This window comes from Colobus angolensis, unplaced genomic scaffold (genome assembly GCF_000951035.1).
Source record: "Colobus angolensis palliatus isolate OR3802 unplaced genomic scaffold, Cang.pa_1.0 Scaffold63, whole genome shotgun sequence".
Lineage (NCBI taxonomy): Eukaryota > Metazoa > Chordata > Mammalia > Primates > Cercopithecidae > Colobus > Colobus angolensis.
In genome coordinates this window covers 7073498-7095984 of record NW_012119932.1, presented here as the reverse complement: position 1 = coordinate 7095984, position 22487 = coordinate 7073498, and the positions used below count along the sequence as shown (strand labels likewise).

The window sequence follows — 22487 nt, the reverse complement described above, 5'->3', positions numbered from 1 at the left end:
TGGTCTCGATCTCCTGACCTCGTGATCCGCCCGTCTCGGCCTCCCAAAGTGCTGGGATTACAGGCTTGAGCCACCGCGCCCGGCCCCTTTACCCATTTTTAATAACGTTGTTTTTGTTCCTGTAAACTTAAGTTCTTTAGAGATGCTGGATATTAGATCTTTATAAGATGCAAAGTATGCAAATATTTCCTCACATTCTGTAGGTTGTCTTTTTACTCTGTTCGTTTTGCTTAGGATTGCCTTGGCTATTTGGGCTCTTTTTTTGCTTTGTTTGTTTTGTTTGGGATTGTCTTGGCTATTCAGGCTCTTTTTTGGTTCCATATAAATTTTAAAATAGTCTTTTCTAGTTCTGTGAAGAGTGTCAACGGTAGTTTAATAGGACTAGCATTAAATCTATAAATTGCTTTGGGCAGTATGGCTATTTTAATGATATTGCTTCTTCCTATCCATGAGCATGAAATGTTTTTCCATTGGTTTGTGTCATCTCTGATATTTTTCAGCACTGTCTTATAATTTTCATTGTAGAGATCTTTCACCTCCCTGGTTCACTGTATTCCTAAATATTTTATTCATTTCTTGCCATTGTGAATGGGATTTTATTCCTGGCTCAGCTCTCAGCTTGACTGTTGCTGGTGTATAGGAATGCTACTGATTTTTATATGTTGATTTTGTATATTGAGACTTTACCGAAGTTGCTTATCAGCTTAAGAAGCTTTTGTGCTGAGACAATGGGATTTTCTAGATATAGGATCATGTCACCTGCAAACGGGGGTAATTTAACTTTCTCTCTTCCTTTCTGGAAGCCTTTATTTCTTTATCTTTCCCGATTGCCCTGGCCAGGACTTTCAGTACTGTGTTGAATAGGAGTGGTGAGAGAGTGCATCCTTGTCTTGAAAGGGGAACACTTCCAGCTTTTGCCCATTGAGTATAATATTGGCTGTGGATTTGTTCTATGTGGCTCTTATTATTTTGAGGTATATCCTTCAATATATAGTTTATTGAAAGTTTTTAACCTGAACGGATGCTGAATTTCATTGAAAGCCTTTCTGCATCTATTGAGATAATCATGTGGTTTTGTCTTGAGTTTTGTTTATGCAATGAATCATATTTATCGATTTCTGTATGTTAAACGAATCCTGCATCCTAGGGATGAAGGCTACTTGATTGTGGTAAATAAGCTTTTTGATGCGCTGCTAGATTAGTTTGCCAGTATTTTTTTTTTTTTTGAGGATTTTTGCATTTATGTTCATTGAAGATATTGGCCTGAAGTTTTCTTTTTTTTGCTGTATCTCTGCCAGGTTTTGGTATCAGGATGATGCTGCCCTAATAGAATGAGGTAGGGAGGAGTCCCTCCTTTTCCATTTTTTTGCTATAGTTTCTGTAGGAATGGTACCAGCTATTCTTTGTATATCTGGTAGAATTCAGCTGTGAATTCATCTGGTCCTAGGATTTTTTGGTTGGTAGGCTATTTATTACTGCTTCAATTTCAGAACTCGTTATTGGCCTGTTTAGGGATTCAATTTCAGGATGTATATGTCTAGAAATTTATGGATTTCTTCTGGATTTCCTAGTTCATGTGCATAGAGGTATTTATAATATTCTCTGATGGTGGTTTGTATTTCTGTGGAGTCAGTGGTAATATCACCCTTATCATTTCTGATTGTTTATTTGAATCTTCTCTCTTTTCTTCTTTATTAGTCTAGCTAGCAGCTACCTACTTTATTAGTTTTTTTCAAAGTGCCAGCTCCTGGATTTGTTGATATTTTGCATGTTGTGTGTGTGTGTGTGTGTGTGTGTGTCTCTGTCTCCTTATCTGTAAACATGGTAAGAACACTACTAACTCTCACAACGGTACCTGAATAATCCTGGTTTTTGTAAGTAGATGGATTTGTCTTTTAAATAAGTTGATGAATTGATTATGGTAGAAACATCTTTTAATTTCAAAAGAAAAACATTATTTGTTTTTCTTTTGTTCAGTGTTTGCTTTTGTAAAGAATTAATAGTTACACTATAATAACTTATACACAGTAAAAATCGAGTTCTGCTCTCCTGCCCTCCTTCCCCATGTTGCCTCCAGTACACATGTTCAAGCTATGGTCCACAACATTATTTTCTGATAAATATAACAGTTTGATCTAATTGTAGATACATTATATTGTACTTGTCCCTGGAAGAAGACAAATTTTAACATGCAAATGTTTATTTATACAATACATAAATGAAAAAAACTATAGTAGGCATACAACCTAATTATGACTTGTAGATGATGATTTCTAGATACTCTCCTACTAGAAATGCATGTTTGAAAGTCCTAAGAAGACTATTTTATTTATATATGTACTCGTGTTCACCTTATTCCATATACTGTACATGGCTATTGACAATCTGGAAATTTAAAGGTGAAGCTCTCAAGAAGCTGTTAAATAACTAAAAACAGAAACAACTGGGCTTTATGGTTGGACAAGGAAAACACTCAGAAAATTTCCAATTTAAAATTTCGTCTCAGTAGGAAAATATTAAAAAATAATTTTCTGGGTTGGACACGGACACGGAGGCTCACGCCTGTAATCCCAGCCCTTTGGGAGGCCAAGGTGGGTGGATCACGAGGTCAGATCAAGACCATCCTGGCTAATGCGGTGATACCCCGTCTCTACTAAAAATACAAAAAAATAGTAGCCGGGCGTGGTGGCGGGCCCCTGTAGTCCCAGCTATTCGGGAGGCTGAGGCAGGAGAATGGCGTGAACCCGGGAGGTGGAGTTTGCAGTGAGTCGAGATCGTGCCACTGAACTCCAGCCTGGGTGACAGAAAATCCGTCTCAAAAAAATAATAATAAGAAGAATTTTCTGTATATATGTATGAATATGTTTATATATTGAATTTTTCATATATCTCGTGTTATCAATACAATTTAAGTCAAGACATTTGGTTGTGTTATTTTTCCGGTTAATAATCAGTATGTCAAAATATAAAAATATTTTGTTACATCATTTAAAAAAATCTGTTTATCATTTCAACAGCTTATACTGTTTTTTAAAAAATTTTATATTCTTCATAACTAAATTCCCTGATTTCTTGTGTTAAATCCCCTACTTAAAACCTTTTTTGTTATTCAGAAACTGAATAATGTTTAAATTTAGCAAGTTCTCTTTAAGTTTTTGATGTTCTACATTATAAGCAGTAGCTTGAACATAATATCTTTATATATAACCTTGATAACATAAACTCTACTGTAATTTAATATTTTTATATATTCTTGGAATCTATATTTTTATAACAAAGATTATGCTAAAATTATGGCTTTACATTATAAAGTGTTGACAGTTAATATATTACTGCATCTGTGTTCGACTAAAATTTAAAAAACATTAAAATAGAAATAGCCAAATTCATCCAGCAGTTGATTTTTAGAAAGCTATTTCAAATAATTATTACCGTGGTATGTGTTGCTGTTTTAGTAGAGTATGTTTGATAGATGTAAAATTAGAAACAAATGACATTGGAATTAATTATTTTTCAAGGAAGTTAGCATGGTGGTTTTTCAAAATTATTGACATTTAAAAGTTATTAAAAATAAACATTTTGTTGAGAGTTATCACACAGAAACCCTCAGAATACAATAATACCAATTCCATTGAAGCACAAAAATATATGCTGTAATTTCAGTTATTAATGGGCTTCCCATTAGACATAATGAATAAACAACGTTATGAGTTCTTAAATAATACTCCTAGTTTTCCTCATTGATCACAGTGGCTATGGAAACACTTGCCATAACATGTAATTATTCAATTTAATACACTGGAGGTATTATAAATACATGTTGCTAATGAAATTACCTACAAACTGGCCGAAATTTCATTGAAATAAAGAGTGAGTTAGTCAAGTTGACCAGAATTAATTGGGACTAGTGGTAGGGTCAAATAATGGGGTAAGATGTGTTGACATGTATTGGAGAGTTTAATGCTCATGACATGAGGGAGAAAACGTCATGGTATGGTTTTGAGAAGTAGAGTAGGAAGAGAATGGAAGGAAAATGAATTTGACAAGAGCATGTAGGATTGAAGATTTAAAAGACTGAATGCAGAGAGAAAAATAAACTGTAAAACCAATAAAAAATATATACATTAATAAATATGTGCAGAGGTTTGGGGAAAAAAACAAAGTGTTGCAGTTACATTTTCATGTAATTTGGCTTTCTAAAGTAATTTTGCCAGAAAAAAATTTACAAAAAAAAAATAAAGCCATTTATTTTTAAGTTACTGTGATATAAACCAAGATTTTTGTAAAACTGAGAGTTCACTTTAATTAGGTTCTGTATAGTACGCTCTGTTATCAACAAATTGAATTAGACATTTCACATCTTTTTATTTTTAATTTTTAAGAAATGTAAAAATAATTGGATAAGCTTGTAAACCAAGTATTCACCAGATGCTGGGGCTGAAGATTCTTTGGGATGAGTGCTTACGTGTCAGACTGGAAGTAGTCAACAGATCCAAATTCCCTTCAGATTGAATCTTAGCTTCTTTTGTTAATTAAAGGATCAACATTAAAAGTTTTTTTTTTTTTTTTTTTTTTTTCCTTAAGAAATGTCTCAAGAATCATCTTTTCCAAAATGTCCAATTTGACTTTAGGGTTTAAGTCTCACATTTCAGATTTCCAAACTTTGGACAAGTTTTAAATTTTTCTTTAGTTTATAGTCATCTTGATTTATTTTTGTTTTGTTTAATTTCCACTAACAGCTAGATTTCTGAGATTGATCTTAGATTTCTTTTGTACTTGGGGACACTAGCAACATGCTTAACTTCTGGCTCTGGAATATTTGGTGATTCTTGGTAGTATTTCTGGAATGTCAATTTAATATCATAAAATGTAATAAGATGAGTGATATTCTTTCCTTACAATATAAATTTTGGATATATTTTTATTTATTTATTTTTATTTTATTTATTTTGAGATGGAGTCTTACTCTGTCGTCCAGGCTGGAGTGCAGTGGCGCAATCTCAGCTCACTGCAAGCTCCACCTCCTGGGTTCATGCCATTCTCCTGCCTCAGCCTCCCAAGTAGCTGGGACTACAGGTGCCTGCCACCATGCCCGGCTAATTTTTTGTTTTCTTTTTGTAGTTTTAGTAGAGACGGGGTTTCACCATGTTAGCCAGAATGGTCTCGATCTCCTGACCTCTGCCTGCCTCGGCCTCCCAAAGTGCTGGGATTACAAGCATGAGCCATTGCACCAGGCCATATTTTATAGAATAAGTTAACTGTAGATAAATTTTGACACTAAGAAAACAGTGACACAGTAAGATTTTTTAGTAAGAGGGAGGTCATTGGAAAAATGTACTATTGCAATAGAAAAAAATTAATATCCATGTATTTTCTTTTCTCTGGGTCTTATTTTCCCATGTGAAAAAAAGCATTGTATAACTGATTGCTGAAGTATGCTATAAGCCAAATATAAATATATAGAGATATATAGATAGTATTATATATAAGTATCTAATTATATATGGTATGATATATAAATATTACTATATTACCAAATTATATATAACTTTGGTATCTAACTTTAAAATTTAGGTGCAAAAAGAGAATATAGAAATATTTCTTTAATCTCACCTTTTTCCTCATTAATTATAGGATGTTTTAAACAGCACTAGAAAATACCATATTTTTTAAAAATTATTTCTACTGATAAACAAAAATACTAAATCTAGCATGTTTGTTGGTTTCAAAGCTAACTATTTCTCTTTCATTTCTTGTTTGTTGCATTTGTTAGTCACTGAACTATAAAAAAAGTGCTGAATATCGATGTTAGTTAATCCAGGAAGATTTCCATCTTCAAAATGTTAAAATATTTTCTACATATTACTGTGGTTTTTAAAATGACTTTTATAATCTCATATTCATTTATCATATTCATGTATCCTGAGGGTCTGCTTTTTCTGCAGTTACAGAACCTTAGTCTAACATAGGCAAAGTTAATTACAATAAAAAAATTGTGTTTATATCTCCTCCAGCTTTTTAAATGCTTAAGACACTTACAGTTTTTTTTATTATGTCCAGTTTGAGATACAGAAGTTGATGACAGAAGCAAACAAAGGTCCTACTAACCAAGGAAAATATAACATCCATTGACTCACTTTATAACTCACAATTTCTACAGATAGAAAATACAATAGTCAATATATTGAGCTGTTACATAGCCAGAGATTTCATTCTTTCATCAGTCATCTGGATGTCCTGATACTTCTAATATCCAATCATAAAAAGTTATTTTTTAATGATTTTTAAAGGTGTATACCATTGAAGAATCGGGACTAAACATCCTGGTGTGGTCAGTGATTGGAAATAAAAGAACAGGATGGACATATGGCTACGTGCCTCTCTCCAGTAACAGTCCATTTAAGGTGGCATTTGAAGCTGATTTGGATGGCAACGAGGACATCTTTATTGCTCTTGATGACATCTCTTTTACCCCAGAGTGTGTGACTGGAGGTAAGTGATTCTTTCAGAAAATGAGAATAAGTATTCATTTTTAGTATCTAAATATACTAAATATTTGGGAATTTCTGAGGAATTACATTTATTTCCAGGTCCAGTTCTAGTTACACATGGGAAAGAGTCATATATAATAAGAAGTAAAGTTTATCTGCCTGTGAACTTTGCCATGAAATTTTCATGTCTTGTAGGCAACAAAATAACTTTGCACTAAAGTTGTTTAAGAAACCCTGAGGAAATTTTGTTCGGTGAATGTAGCTTTATTTTCTGCTTTCCTTATTCCCTAAGGTTCACAAGAACTGCACAAGGCAAAGGCCCCCGTGGCTACTTGTTATCTTCCAGACTGTCTTCTCCATCTGTATTAACCCTTCCCCTTCCCCAGGCCACGTTCCTTCTCCTAACCATTTCTACTGTACAAGCTAGAAGGCTCATTCTATTTCAAAAAAAAAAAAAAAAAAAGTTATATTCTAAACACCTTTTCTAAAAAAGTCACCCCTTTAAATGAAATCTGAATTTCTGCTATTTAAGACGTTCCCCCCTAAGTGGGGCTGTTTGTTCCCTTACTGAGTCTTCCATTTAAAATATTAAATAGTAGGGTCATTGTCTTTCTAGCTACTCAATGCCTCTTTTAAAGTTGTTGTTTTTTTTTTTTTCTTTTGTTTTCTTTTTTTTCCCCTAACACTCCTACTCAAAGGTTTCTTTTAAGGCCACACATCTGAATTTTTATTCTTCTCATAGTTTATCTCTGGATTCTAAATCTTGGGCAATTTCAACTTCAGGTGACACACCCTATCTAAAACATCAACTTCTTTGAGTCTAATAGCTAGTGCAAACCTGCTTCTGCAATAAGTCACTCCCACAGTTACATTCGGGGCCTGAGCATCCCCTTTGAAATCTTAAGGTTAAAAATCGCATATAATCACCACTTTCTCATCTTCATTACTCCTCCGAAGGCTGTTTTCTAGTAACATTAATAATAAGAAAAATATATTCTAGATCATCAAAGCCTCCTGGTTTTGGGGATTCCATAAACATCCTCTTACTTTTTCACCCAATAATTATAGATTTAATGATTAACACCTTATCCAAATCCATTCACATTCTGAATTTTGAATTCTATTATGTCCTATGTCTTAAATTTTTCACACAAATTTGAATACTATGTGCCAGGCAATTTGCTAAGCATTTTGCACATATTAATACATTTATTTATCAACACACTCCTGTAAATAGATTCTAGATATACATTCATATAATAATCTGAATACATCATTCAGCTGATAGTCTGCCATAATGGCTTTATGGTAAATAAACTTATTTACAATAAATTATAATTTATTTACAATAAGTAAATCTATTATTGTAAATAGATTCTAGATCTATATTCATATAATAATATGAATAGATTATTCACCCCATATTCTGCCATAAAGGCTTTAATCATCTTTGCAATTGAGGTCATATAACCATCTGAATTTTCCAAAACTGCTGCTGGTCATGCTGGTTGGAACCACTAAATATGCTGGTATCTTACCTTAGCTAGGCCATTTAGGGCCCCAGACACATGAGTTTCTCATTTCCTGGCACCCATTTTCTCCAGCAATCCTCAAATCCTCCCATTTCTCCCAGGCACGTTCTTCACTCTGCTGGTGTTCTTGTGTCCTTTGAATAGAAGTAAAGCCATTTTGTGATAAATTCCTTTAATTTCCTCATTTTCACCCCCTAAATGGGCCTGCATCTGCCTCCAAACTCTTTTTTTCACCATTTATCTCAGGGAAAAAAAAATTCTCCATCTTCCCAAGCATGAATATGTATTTTTAGAACATTTGCTTTCTCAACTTCTCTCAGCCATTGCTCCATAAAAGTCTTCTGTAGCTCATGTCTTCAATACCTCTTCTTCCACTCATTCTTGGCTCTGTCTTATATATACATATATATATATATATATATTCCATAATATGTATATATATTATAAAATGTATTATTATATATTATTATATATTGCTAATTACATTATTATATTATTCATTAGTAACATATATATTAACATGCAGTTCATTTATATAATTCTACATACATCATTATATAATATATATACTGGAATATATATTTACATATATTTCTTATATATATTATTCCATATGTATATAATGGAATAATACATATTTATATATATTTTATGAATTTTGAGCTCCTCAAGAGCAAGAGAAGCTTGAGAGCTTATATTTCATCTACAAATTCTAACATAGGGCCTAGGAAATGTAGCCTAAGAAATTACTGTTTTTCAAAATAACATAATAACAGTGAAAACTGATTGTGTGAACAACAACCTAACATTCACCAAAGTATAAAGGTTCAACTTTCCCAGTATGTCACAGAACAGACTTTAGCGTCAAGGACTATTAAAAAAACAAAACGCTGTGACCTTTGGCATTAAACCTTGAACTTTGTCATTTTGTGTAATAAAAGTACCTCTCCCCAGCCCCATTCTCTCCTCCAAAATCCAGAGTCTTAAGGCATAACTTCTACAGCACGACTTCATTATTGAGTCAGGCAGATGCTTTTAGAAAATCATAAATTAAATCAGCACTCCTAAAACTGGGGTGTACAGATGCCCACAGCAATGTCCTAGGGAATATGCAATGCCACGAAATAAATCTGATGTAATTCATTGTGTTTATTTGAAGATTTTGGAAGAAAAGTTAAATAATTTATTATGTGACATTTGAAGTAAACACAAATCTACTATATAGTAGAATGTCAAAGAGAAAACAGCTTTAAAGGAATGTGATCCTTTAGCACTATTACTAATGTCCTCTTCCCTGTGGTTTTTGGCACTATTGTGGAAAATTTTGAAAGGTGCCTAATAGATAATTTAGACACTGAACACCTGTGTCATATAATAGAAAATATGCATAATATATTGGTGAATATGAAAGTTACAACCAATGCAAAATCTAAATAATACAAGAGTCTTTTGTTAAGTGTAGAAAAATGGTAAAGAAAAGTGTAAAACCAATTTTAATAAGGTATCCATCAAAAAAGATATCTATCTATAAATCCTGAAAGATATACAAAATATAATATCTGTCTCTGAAAAATAGAAATATGAATTATTTTTCTTTTCTTCATGGTATTTTTCTTCCATGTTTTTTAATGTCTGCTTAAAACTGTGTTGTTTGTAATTGGGAAAAAATAATGATGTTGCTTTATCAAGTAAAAGTATAAGGTCATGATACATATAATTAAGAACCACGTATTTTGGGTTAATTATTGTTTTAATCTTGCCCTAAATGAAGTTATTTATTAAAACTATTATAGGGCACTGTTGCATAGATGGATTCATTTCTATTACTCTGAGTCCTGTGTTTTTCCAATAGTTATTCCTGTTAAATAATAACTCCTATCTGTGAAACTCTTTGAGAAATGTGAAAACAGATTATAATTAGCTCTTCTTACTTGCCAAGGTTAGGCAACGTCAGGCAGAATAAACGTTACGGGTGAGCTGTTCTGCTAGTAGTTCAGGCATCTGATGTTTCACCTTTCAGGAGCAAATCTTTATCCTTTGTAAGAATGACTAATCTAGAATTAGTTTATCCTGTGTAAGAAAGACTAATCTAGAATTAGTTTTGCCTTAGCGGTTTTTCTTCCAGTTGCCTTAACTTTCCAAATAACAGCCAACAAAGTCAGACAGAAGTTTTAGATGTTCAAGAAGGAAACAAAAATAGCAATTATATATATATGCCTCAGAGACATTTGGTAAAAATTATCTTTTAAGTGTTAGTACTTAGCAAGGCAAACTTCATTTCCCAGAAATGCTGGATAAAGGAAGCATTCTTTTTCACGTAACATTTAAAATAGGTCAAATTTTGAGACATTCCTCTTTAAAGTTTCTATTTTATAGGCTAAAAATCTCCAGAATAGGATGCAGTTTACCAGTGAAATATAGTTGTTAAAAAATGCAAGAATTTGGATAGTACAAGACCTACCACAATGAATGTTTACTGAATAAAGCAAGAAACAGAAATTAAATGTTTTTTTTCAGTATCCGTTTATGTGTTCATACTTCAGCCCTTAGGAAATGTGAAAAAGTCTATACCATTAAAACTACTAGCTTTGTTAGTCTTTCCTTAGTAAACACAGACAAGACACAAATGAACCAAGGCACCTGAATTAACAGATAACTTTCTTCGGATCTTATAACAAGACATCCAGATTTGTCTGTTGAACATGCCAGCTTTATGCTCAGGTCCAGATTAACATCCTACGATTAAAAACAGCAAACTCTCAACTTCATTTCAACCTCATATTCGGTGTTTTGTTGTTGTTTTTATCACCCCTACAAACTCCCATAATCGGAAGGAATATAGAACAACATTTGTCACCCCAAGTTGCCTGCAGTTTTCTTTCCATGTAGAAGATTCCACTAAAAACAGCAGTCCTATCCCCCACCAACCTTTACCTTCCGCATTATTACTTGTCTGTCCTGCCTTAATTCCTTTACGTTTCCCAGGGCAACATTTTGTAAACGAGACACACTTGACGAAATAGGAAATCTCCAGAAATTCTGAGTCAGCAGAAGAGTGTGTTTATTTTTATTGCATCTGTTTTCCTTAGCCATGTGAGTTTCCAAGAGAGAAATGTGTTTTCTGTTTTATTTCTATCATTTGAAACAAGGAGGATCTCATCTGTCTCTGTGATGAAGAAACATTTTACAGCACTGTTAGGACATGGATACTTTTAAAACTAAATGTGAGGTTGTAAAATATTTGAAACAACAATAGCTTGAAAATACTGTGCATATCTGCGCAGTTTTGTCAGGAGTTCAATAAGGTGGCAAATACCAATAGACACAACCCTATGGAGATTGTGCCATAGCTAGGAAGTGGATTATTTCCATATAGAAGTTGGCTGGTACACTGGGTAGAATATATCTTCTCAAAAATCTATGTTCTTTGCAAGACCTCAGAATATGACCTCATTTAGAAATATGGCCTTTGTGGATGTAATTAAGATGTGAATTAAGGGCATTTTGGAGTAGGATGGACCGTAATCCAATATGACCAATGTCTTTAGAAGAAGAAGAGGAGAAAACACACAGAGAATACAATGTGATAAAGGAGGCAGAGACTGGAGTAACTCATCTACAAGCCAGGGAATGCCCAGCATGGTCAGCCAAAAAGATGCTAAGAGAAAGGAGTGGAGCAGCTTCTACCCAGAGTCTGCAGAGAGAGCAGGGCCCTAGCAACACCTTGAATTCAGATTTCTGGTCTCCACAACTATGGAAGCATCAGTATCTAGTGTTTTCAGCCATCTACCTTGTGTTACTTTGTTACTGTGACCTTAGGAAACTAATACAACTGGGAGCATTGAAGCCTACTTTATAGTCAAGAACTGGGTGCAGATCTTCATTATGCACTGCTTCCTGTTTGCTTTCTGTCTCTCTTGTTTGCTCTCTGGGCTGGGACCCCACTGAGCCATGAGCTCTAGATTCTGTACAGCGGGCAGACAACCTTGACCACAGGACATTTTCCTTCTGGATCCTGCCCCAGGTCAAGGTGGTTGGAAACCCTCCCTGGACCTGGAAGCCATTAAGGCTTGGCCTCGCATCACCATGGCCCTCTCCTAGGAGGGCCTCAAGGCTGGCATGGCTCTGCATGGCAGGCATGGTGGATCAGGGCACCTGCCCAGCTCAGCCAGTCCCAGGTGCCCCTTCCTCTGAACCAGGTGGCGGCAGCAGCCCTGGGCAGAAGAGACAGCTAGGAAGTGGTCTCATGGAAGCCCAGTGGAGCAGAGAAATGGGAAACAAAGCACATTTCATCCAACTTTAGGCAGGAAAAGCAGAGATTCACCCCCTGCCTCATTTTCTTTCTCTTCCCAGAATAATCATTAAACTTTTCCCATGCTCAGCCACCCCTTCCCCCACAAAAAGAAAAAAAAAATCTTCATTATGCTAACTTACTACTCATTGGACCTGATTTTTCTCATCCATGAAATGATTATTGTCAGGATTTAGTAATACGCCTTTCCTAAGAGTTGCATTAACCGCTTCATGCAAATGAGGAATCGTTTTGAAAAACCTAAGAATCATGCTTAAGTGACCTAATATATCACTTAATATTCCCCATCGAAACATGCTGCATCTGAAACTCCCTTAGATAAAGGCAGTAAATAACAAGAGGTGCTATGATATGTTCAAAAGCTGAGAAAACTCCAGTTTGGGAGATTAACTTTATGGGCACTTTATCCCCCTCCCCCCCCCGCGACTAGGTTTTGTTGTTATTGAATTGAAAGAAAATAGACCTTCAGAGAGTGAATGGAGATTCTAAAGAAAAGAAATGTCATCATAGGGCATCCTTTTTGTCTTGACTTGATAAATATAAGTTAATGGCAAATAACAAGGTGCCAAACAAAATAAAGAATAAAATTCATAAGAAACTCAAGGGGAATAGTTCAAATTCTGTTTCACTGCTGAAAAATAATAGCTCTCACTTCATTAATGAATAGAGACTCCCATTCTTCTTTCGTATCTCTAGGCTGGACTAGCAAGTCCAAGTTAGAATTTTCAGGTGTAATCTCTTAAGCACAAATTATTTAAAGGCAGAGATCTTTGTCAGTTGTGTTCAATGGTGTATTCTGTATGCCTGAATGAGTTCCTGTTATGTAGTAAGCACTCAATGAGTATGTTGTATGACTAGAGAAATATGTTGAATGAAGAGATAATTAAGTAAAAGTCACCATTAGTTGAATTTATATGGCACCTCTCTTCATACTCACCAATGACCTCAGCCTGCAAAGTTGTCTCAATTTTGTGTTTGGGGAAAAGAGAGAGCAAGAACAAGAGACAGAGAGAGAGAGAGAATGAATTTTGTGAATAGTCCAGCAGGCTCTGTGTGGTTGTATTGAGTGGTGGAAAGAAGACTGCTGGAATAAAATTATGGAGAGCTTGGTCTAAACCATGGTTGAGCCACTAGATACTTGTACAATTTTGAACAAATCATTTAAACTCTCTAGACCGTGTTATGTCATCGGGGAAATGAAATAGATAATTGCTTAAATTCCTTCCAACTCTGCCATTTTGTGATTATATGAGACTAGATTTGGAGGAGAGGATTAGGGAAACAGAAAGAAGACACAGAGCATGACATGGGAGAGTAGAGAATTCAGAGAGAATGAGGAGGCAGTTAAAGGAGTTCTGGGAGTTAGAGGAGCAAGGTAAAAGTAGAAATGTCATTGCAGTTAGATGCAGAAGACTTCTCACTACTGGAAGTGTCTTTGAATGTAAGTTTGCCATTCATTCAGTCAATGCTAGTTGAAAATCTATGTGCTGCCCTCAAGTTGGATTGGAAAGACAGGTAGGAATGTAGCAATGTCTACAGCTCTCGAGGAGTTTACAATCTAAGAAAATACTGTTATAATGATGCATACCTGAAAGTTTAAAGTACAGTTTGCCTTTGAGCTACATGGATTGGAATTGCCCAGATTCACTTATTTGTGGAGTTTTTTCAACCAAATGCAGATTTGCAATATTCGTGGGATTCAAAACCCACATGTACAGAGGGCAACTATTGGTATAAGCAAGACCCAGCAGGGCCAACCAAAGCCCCAGTTTGTAGCATTTGCCTATTTGGTGTAAATACTCCCAGCATGGTTGATTTCAGGCTGCTCATGTGACATTCCTGAAGGTGATACTAAGAATAGATACTCAGCATCATCCGGTGAACCAGTACAAGCAGGATGCTACATGTAGTGTCAGAGGAGTGAGCCCCAGGTTCAACAGTGCCACCTCCCTCCCAGCTAGACAGTGGGATGAAAGCAAAGGCCATGGTTCATGGCCAAAAAATAAAGTAAATAAATAAATTAGCACATTTACTCAGCATTACTAATAGATATTATTGCCAATGAGCAATAATATTTTCATAGTGAGGATATTTGTACCTTTTGTTTCAGTTGATAAAGAAGGCCTCAGAAGTCTCTTGGTTATGAATAACGATAAGGAAATGCCATTAGTGTCTTCAGTGCCTGTGCATACCTTTGTAAATATCCACTTTGAAACCAGTTATTATCCACTGCTCCATATCCTTACTCTCAATACAGCTCAGTCAGTAAGTTCTATAAATGTTGCCATCTTTTCTTCTCCCAGTTTCTTTTTACTGCCCAAGTTCTCATTTGAGACCTTCTGATTGTAATGACTCTCTGCATGACCACATAACTGATGTATCTAATTTATTCACACATATACAACTCCCAAATTAGTCCTCTAGTACCAGTTATGTTGTCAGTCCCAGAAAGGTAGACCACTCCCCTATCTTATCACAATAGAGAAAATAATATGTTATTGCAAGCAACAGAATTGTGCTTGGGCTAACTTAAGCAGAAAGTAAGTTTACTGAAAGGATATTGGATTGCTCCAAAATTCAGAAGTAAGGTTAAAAACCCAAACCAGGGACATGAGCAGGAAGTAAGTGAGGTTGACAACATTTGAGGGTAAGACTGGCTAATGCCACTAGCTTCAAGTAATTGCTTGAAGAATTGTACCCCTCTGCCATCACTATGAATAATCTCAAATATTCCCTATGTCATTCCTCCAAAATTGAAAGTGCTGGTTGGAGCATACCATTTCCAATCCCAAGTCATACTTCTACACTTCAAAGTCACATTAAGTTACTCTACCATCTTTAATTTACACAACATGCCTCTCAGGATGATAGCCATTCTTATTCTCATTTTATCAGAGTTAAGCTTGAAAATTCTGCAAGATTTGTGCCAAATTATAACATTAACCAGCAACAATAAACCCTCTATGTATACTTTCATGTTGTATAATAGAGAGAAAACAAATAGAAGGGAAATTAATCAAAATACGTAAATTCGTGCAAGTTATAAAGAGGAGAAGAATGCTTAGTGGTTAGTTGCCTACTAAATAAGTTTCTTATTCTTTAGTACACCTACTGACTTGTCTGTCTCTGTCTATAAAATGATCACCTCAAACAGAATCCTTTGTCTTTCTCAAGTCATTACCCACATCCCCTCATCTCCATGATTTTCTAGTCATTACCCACATCCCCTCATCTCCATGATCTTAGTCCTACCACTTCTCTGGCTGAGAAAGCACAACCCTTTGTCTCCTCTTGTGTAAATCCTCCTCCAATTTCAGGAGCAGAGCAAAAGCTGCTTTCTTCATGAACTTATCCTTAATCCTCCCCACAGGAACCCATGCTCTGAGATTGTCTTAGCCTTAACTTTGCAGTTCTTCTATAGTATATCTTACAAGATACTGTTGATATCTGTAGCTTGTTCTCTGTCATTTTTAGTTCCTCCACATTGAAAAATCCACATTGTCTTTTTTATAGATATATGATGATAGGGTTATGGATAGCTTTCTCCTCATCTTTAGATTTTTTTCTCTTTTATTTATTTATTTTTAATTATTCTTTAAGTTCTAGGTTATATGTGCACAACGTGCAAGTTTGTTACATATGAATACATGTGCCATGTTGGTGTGCTGCACCCATTAACTCATCATTTACATTAGGTATATCTCCTAATGCTATCCCTCCCCACTAACCTGTCCCCACAATAGGACCCGGTGTGTGAGTTTGATTTGGCAAGAATGAGTGATCTTTAACTTCAGAATGGATTGAGAAAATGTAAAATAAATTTCAAGTCAGTATATAACATAGAGTAGGTATCTATTGTATATAATATAACAATTGTAGATGAATTATTTAAAACTTTGTTTTAATATGATTGTCATTTTTATGATTTTGGTTCAGTTAGTGGTTCATAAGGCCTTGTTTTAAAATGAATAGTGATAAATGCATAAAAGCCGAAAGGAAATGATTATCAGGCAATCCTGATTCACTTATTGGATTATAGAGTATTATTAGATTTTAAATCTATTACTGTGGGTCATGAAGTCAAGTCCGTACTGTTTGTCAGAAGATGGGTTAATTCCTTTTTGTTCCTGGAAGGGATATTAGATTTGAAGGCAAAAGCACTAGAGCCAGAAAATGGCATTAAATGCTAATACCAGGCAGGCTTAAAGGAGTAAAACCTGGATTCCCTGCTTGACAGCCTTTGGAGGAGTCTGCCTGTTGTACTAGGAGGTGGTTCTTACTTGGTTGCCTGCTGATCATCAGGCTGGAAGGAATTTTGTTGAATTAGGGAGAAGAACTCTAAATGACAACCATGGAAAAATCACTCTCAGTGTGAATCATATTCCATTAGCTTGAATTTCACAAGTGTCTCATCCAGAGCTCAAAGATGAAACACAAACCACTGTCCCAACACTCTGTCTTAAAGATGAAGGCTTTTATGTGAATGATGACATTGGTCACATAAATACATATGCATTAATATATATGCAGCATAACATATATATAAAATAAAACATAACATGGTAACTTAGTCATTTCACAACCATATGGAAACAATAATCAATTCCTAAATTCCTGGTCACTTTTGGAAATTATAACCTTTGCTGACTCTTATTTTCACTCAGAAAAGCTCAGCATCCAAATGTTTTACCAGGCCAAGCATGTCAGAGAGATTCTGTGGGCTTTTCACAGCCAGGGTCAATCTGGCCCTGTTTTGTTCTCTTGGGCTAAGAGAGTCTACTTTCATTACGATTTTTCTGATTCCTTGGAACACATACGTTGTTTGCTGGAAAGCATCCAGACTTTATAAAAACAAGGTCATTTGTTGTCTAAGAAATAGGAGAATGCAACGTTGTTTTACTTAATAGTCTAAGTTTTAAGAAAAGATTTTTTTAGATAGAAAAAGAAGAGACTTTCCCAGAATGAGACTTTTTTTTTTTTTTTTTTGCAGTAGCATCTTATTGATGTGTAAGTCTATTTTACCCAGAAAGAACCAGTTGCTATTTGTAGAAATAGCTGAAAATGGGAGCCTGGGTGGGATTGATGGTTCAACAAAGAGTGATTATGCATACATATATGAGTCTTCATGTTTCACCATTGTAAAGTTGCTCAAAATAGAAAACATGAGATTAGAGAAATAACCCAGTTCCGGGTGCAGTGGCTCATGCCTGTCATCCCAGCACTTAGGAAGCCTGAGGCAGGTGGAACACCTGAGGTCAGGTGTTCGAGCCCACCCTGGCCAACATGGTGAAGCCCTGTCTCTATTAAAAATATAAAAATTAACTAAATGTGGAGGCACATGCCTGTAATCTCAGCTACTTGGGAAGTTGAGGCAGAAGAATCGCTTGAACCCGAGAGATGGAGGTTATAGTGAGCTGAGATCATGTCACTGCACTCCAGCCGGGGGGACAGAAAAAGAAAACAAAAAAGAGGTGACAAACTCGTGGCTGGGTTTTTTGTTTTGTTTTGTTTTGTTTTCACAAAATACATGATTGACCGATTTAAAGATCAGTCCAAGAACCAAAATATCTAAATTTGTGTTTTGTCCTTCCTTCTTCTTCTGATGGTGTTGTAACTTATGTTATGCGCCTTGTGGGTTTCCATATACATCTTTTAGCTTACATCTTCATACTTGAGTCAGCCTGTTCTGACCAACAATCTCAGGGAATGCGTGTTATATAATGGGACAAGATAACCCAACAGAATGTAATCTAATAACATTTAGTTGTTTCTATTAGGAAGGCAGAAATTAGTCTAAACCTCTGTGTTTTATAAAATAATGATGTAGTCATATGCAGTGCTTTAAATGTTAGGTTAAGGGGCTCATTCATATTCCTCAAAAGTTACTCTTCAGTTAAATATAGCTATATTTGTCTTTGTCTTCAGTGCTGATCACTGTTAACTGGAAAGTATGGTATCACAGTCGCTTGTTCTATTTGGTTGCATCATAGAGTGGTTGAGATATTGCACCTGGAAGGTATCTATTAGAGACAACTGTAGAATAATAGACAACTGTAGAATAATACCTGACTCTTGAGTGGTCTTCTCTAATGCCCATCTCACCAAATGATTTGTCTCTCATTTGACCTTTCTAAGACAGGTAAAACAGATGTTCCCAAAGTGCATATGAAATTTAACATTCTTCTTTCACTGATAGATTGTCTAAAACTCCTAGAATTTTTTTTATTGTATATATTATGGTGTGTGATGAGAGATGGCTTCTCACTCTCCATTCTCAGCCTTTTATACTAAGAGAAAGATCTGATTATTGATTGGTGCCAAAGCACCTGCTCATAATTTCTGTAAGTAACAGCTTTCCACTCATAGGACCAATGATGACTTTCTCTTTCTCAGTCTGCACCAGCTAGCCAAGAATATAATGCATGTCCTATAGTCTGAAATATTCATTATTTCCTCTGTAATTTTAGGGTTTTATGGAGAAGAACGTGAGCATAAGTGAGTCTGAATCAGATGTCAGTGTGTTGAATACCAACTAAAAATGGTAGACTTAACCCTGTAAGGCATTGGAGAACCATTTTTGAGCAGGGTTCTTCCTTTGGGAAATGTGTGCTGGAAGAAATGTAAATGTTGAATTAAAAAAGGAAAGTATTTAATAATACTGGGCCTAAAGTTAGAAGTCAAGAGTTGAGGATTTGGGGAATGCTTTAGTTATTAAATAAACTTGCAGTAAATATGGACTAGAGCTATCAGTGAGCAACAGCGTTAAATTAGGCCAAGTACACAACCTCGTCCAACATTGCATATAATTGCGGCCACGCTAACACAGATATGTCAGACTGGGAACTATAGCACCATCTGGAAATGATTAAACAGGAATGAATCTGTAATGCACAGGGGTCCCTCTGGGTTCCAGGGCTCACGACAGGAAAAAAAATGGCCAGCAACCACCCTTCCTTTTTATATTTTTAATATATTTTATCACTTTTACATACGTTTTAGATTATTGGGGGTTATATGAAGGCAGTAAATTCATCATGTATGCAATTTCAGTCATTTGCAGTGGTATCACTATTTATGGATATGGAGGAATTATTTAAAATCCCGGCAAATATTGATGTTGGGTAAAAGTGATAACCCTTTTGGGGCCTCTTAAGACATTCTGTTTCTTCAGATCCTATTTTCTTTCAAGTCTGCAGCCTCTTTATGTGCTGGGGGAAAGGAAGGACTCTGATAATTGGGTTTTCACTTCTCCAACTCAATCTCATGTTTCCTCTGAATGACGCTGCCCATCATCCACTGCCTGGCTATCTTCTCCAAAACTCCTCTATTATTAGTGAGTAGCTTCCTGCTTTCAGGTAACCTGCCTCTGGATGCATGCACACATATTTGTACAAATAATGTATACATACATAAGTGCATTTATGTTTGTGTTAAGTTTGAATTTTTTCCAACTCCCTCCTATGTTGATTTTATTTAGCTTTGGCCTTAACTAGCTGCAGTTATTCACTTTGAAAATAATTATCACTTTGTACTTGGCATCTCTTCTCAGATACTTGTTAGCTTCCACATTGGACATAAGTTCTGGAAAGTTCTCCGTTTTCTTCACTCTTGTCTCTCTGTCTGGCTTTTGACTTTTTGGTCATGGCCAAACGAGCCTTCTTGATTTCTTATACTACACGCACTCTGTGTACTTTACCTCAAATATCAGGACTTTCTGAGTCTTTAGACAAATAGAGGTCATGTTCCATCTTTCTAGGAATATTTAAGCTGTTAAATATATGGAAATGAAATAAGATCAAATTATTCTTTTCTCTGTCCCCATTACAGAGGATGATTTTTTAAACTAAAGAAGAAATTAATATCTGTATACTTTATGAGGGGCTCTTATGGAGACATAACCACAGAGTTATAATTCACAATAACCTGAAAACAAGGGTACTTATAATTGCAGCTACTAAATTATAATAGTTTCCCCCTCATAGATTTTTTGTAATCTTTTTGAATGCTGTTACTAAAATGCCTCCCAGAGACAATTACCCACTTGTAACAGGTGTATTATATTTTACAATGAGCATTTTTACTGTCTATATCACTAAGTATGACAATATTTGGCAACAACATAATTTCTCTCCTTTAAAACTGAAGTTCTGGCCGGGCGCGGTGGCTCAAGCCTGTAATCCCAGCACTTTGGGAGGCCGAGACGGGCGGATCACGAGGTCAGGAGATCGAGACCATCCTGGCTAACACGGTGAAACCCCGTCTCTACTAAAAATACAAAAACTAGCCGGGCGAGGTGGCGGGCGCCTGTAGTCCCAGCTACTTGGGAAGCTGAGGCAGGAGAATGGCGTAAACCCGGGAGGCGGAGCTTGCAGTGAGCTGAGATCAGGCCACTGCACTCCAGTCCGGTCGACAGAGCAAAAAAAACAAACTGAAGTTCTACGTGCATATCATTTTTCTTTCAAGACAGACAATTTTCCTTTTCTCTAAACATATTAATCATAAAGATAAAAATCCATCAGATTATCCTTGGGCACTTTAAGCTTTTATGGAACTTGCATGAAATTCATGAAAACATTTCACTGAATTTCACTGCAAATTATCAGTGTGAAATAATTTTTATTGCTATAAGAAATGTGTTTCTACTGCTATGCAAATGTTAAATGAACAATGAAACTTAACGTCTTGTGGGTGGACAAAGAAACACCCACAGTGTCAGGGATTGGAACTGTCTGCATAGCACAAAGTGAAGTGATGGTAATCAGAGACATATCTTGGTTACTACGAATGTCGAAGTTCCTAAATGCCAGTTCCTAAATCCCTTATCCTAGGTGTATTTCTTTTCTTAAATATTTTCTTTTGCTCTCTTATAAGATCTATAGAAAACAAAAATGGCAGGTTTATTCTTTTATATATATATATGCATGCATATACAACATCATTTGCAAAAGTCCTTTATGTAAAATCACATAAAACTTCTGAAGCAATTGGTAAAGACCTGTAGGATGCATATGAAATACATGACAGAATTCTTTACTTAAATACGTTTATATTGAAATATATTAGAAAATTTATTTTTTAAAGAGCTTTCCAGTTTCTATATTGTTGATCTATCCTTTTACTACTTATGATTTAGTCCATGGAAAGAGTCAATGAAATCAATGGAAGAATTCTTCAGTTCATCCATTTTGATTATCTAACTTCATATTAATTATCAAGAAAAGTACAATTCCTATTTAAACCATTGATGTATTATTCATCAATGTAAGAAATATTGATTGAACCGATACCTCATGCCATTTACTCTGTTGGGCACTAGGATGTCAGTGTATTCTCAAAGAGAGTTTAAAATTTGTCCAATATGATTTGGAGTGTCCAAGCTCTATTTGAGTCACAATTTTGAGCAAAACATGAGTAAAGACCTGGTGAAGATGCTGTAATAGTGATGTAATTACAATTTCCTGACAAAGCACAAGTATAGCTTTGATTGTGGAATTTTCTGTTGCTTCAGAATCCTTTTTCTCAAAACTAATTTGTACACTAATTCCCTAAATTCTAAAGCAAGATTTCTTATTTATTCATTTATTTAGAGACAGAGTCTCGCTCTGTCACCCAGGCTGGAGTGCAATGGTGTGATCTCTGCTCACTGCAATCTCCACCTCCTGGGTTCCAGTGATTCTCTCACCTCAGCCTCCAGAGTAGCTGGGATTACAGGTGCACAGCACCATGCCTGGCTAATTTTTGTATTTTCAGTAGAGATAGGGTTTCACCACGTTGGCCAGGCTGATCTTGAACTACTGACCTCAAGTCATCAGCCCACCTCAGCCTCCCAAAGTGCTGGGATTATAGGCGTGAGCCACCGCGCCTGGCCTAAAGCAACGTTTCTTAACCTGTTTTCTGCTGAAACCCATGCTAGCTGATGTTTATGTGCTTGTCACATTACTTGCACAATGCAAAGACAAGAGAGTGAAATTGTATATATTGAATAATGTACAATTTCAGGGTAAACATTTTATTGTACATTTTAAGCACTGGATTACTGCATATTAAAAGGGATTTAGAGAAATTAAAAAATTAAAATTTTAAAAGAAAAGTATCAAATATGATGTACAGACTGAAATATATGTTGTAAGGGATATTGGTACAAGATAGATA

The 22487-nt window shown here is 35.5% G+C and overlaps 1 protein-coding gene across 1 annotated transcript in view; it reads left to right on the top strand.

Moving 5' to 3' along the window:
• The window catches only part of MALRD1 (MAM and LDL receptor class A domain containing 1), a 725579-nt gene that overhangs the window by 557172 nt on the left and 145920 nt on the right, over nucleotides 1–22487 (top strand). Inside the window, exon 32 of the mRNA XM_011963908.1 lies at nucleotides 6291–6492. Coding sequence (XP_011819298.1) covers nucleotides 6291–6492 — 202 coding nt within the window. The remainder of the gene's footprint in view (nucleotides 1–6290; nucleotides 6493–22487) is intronic.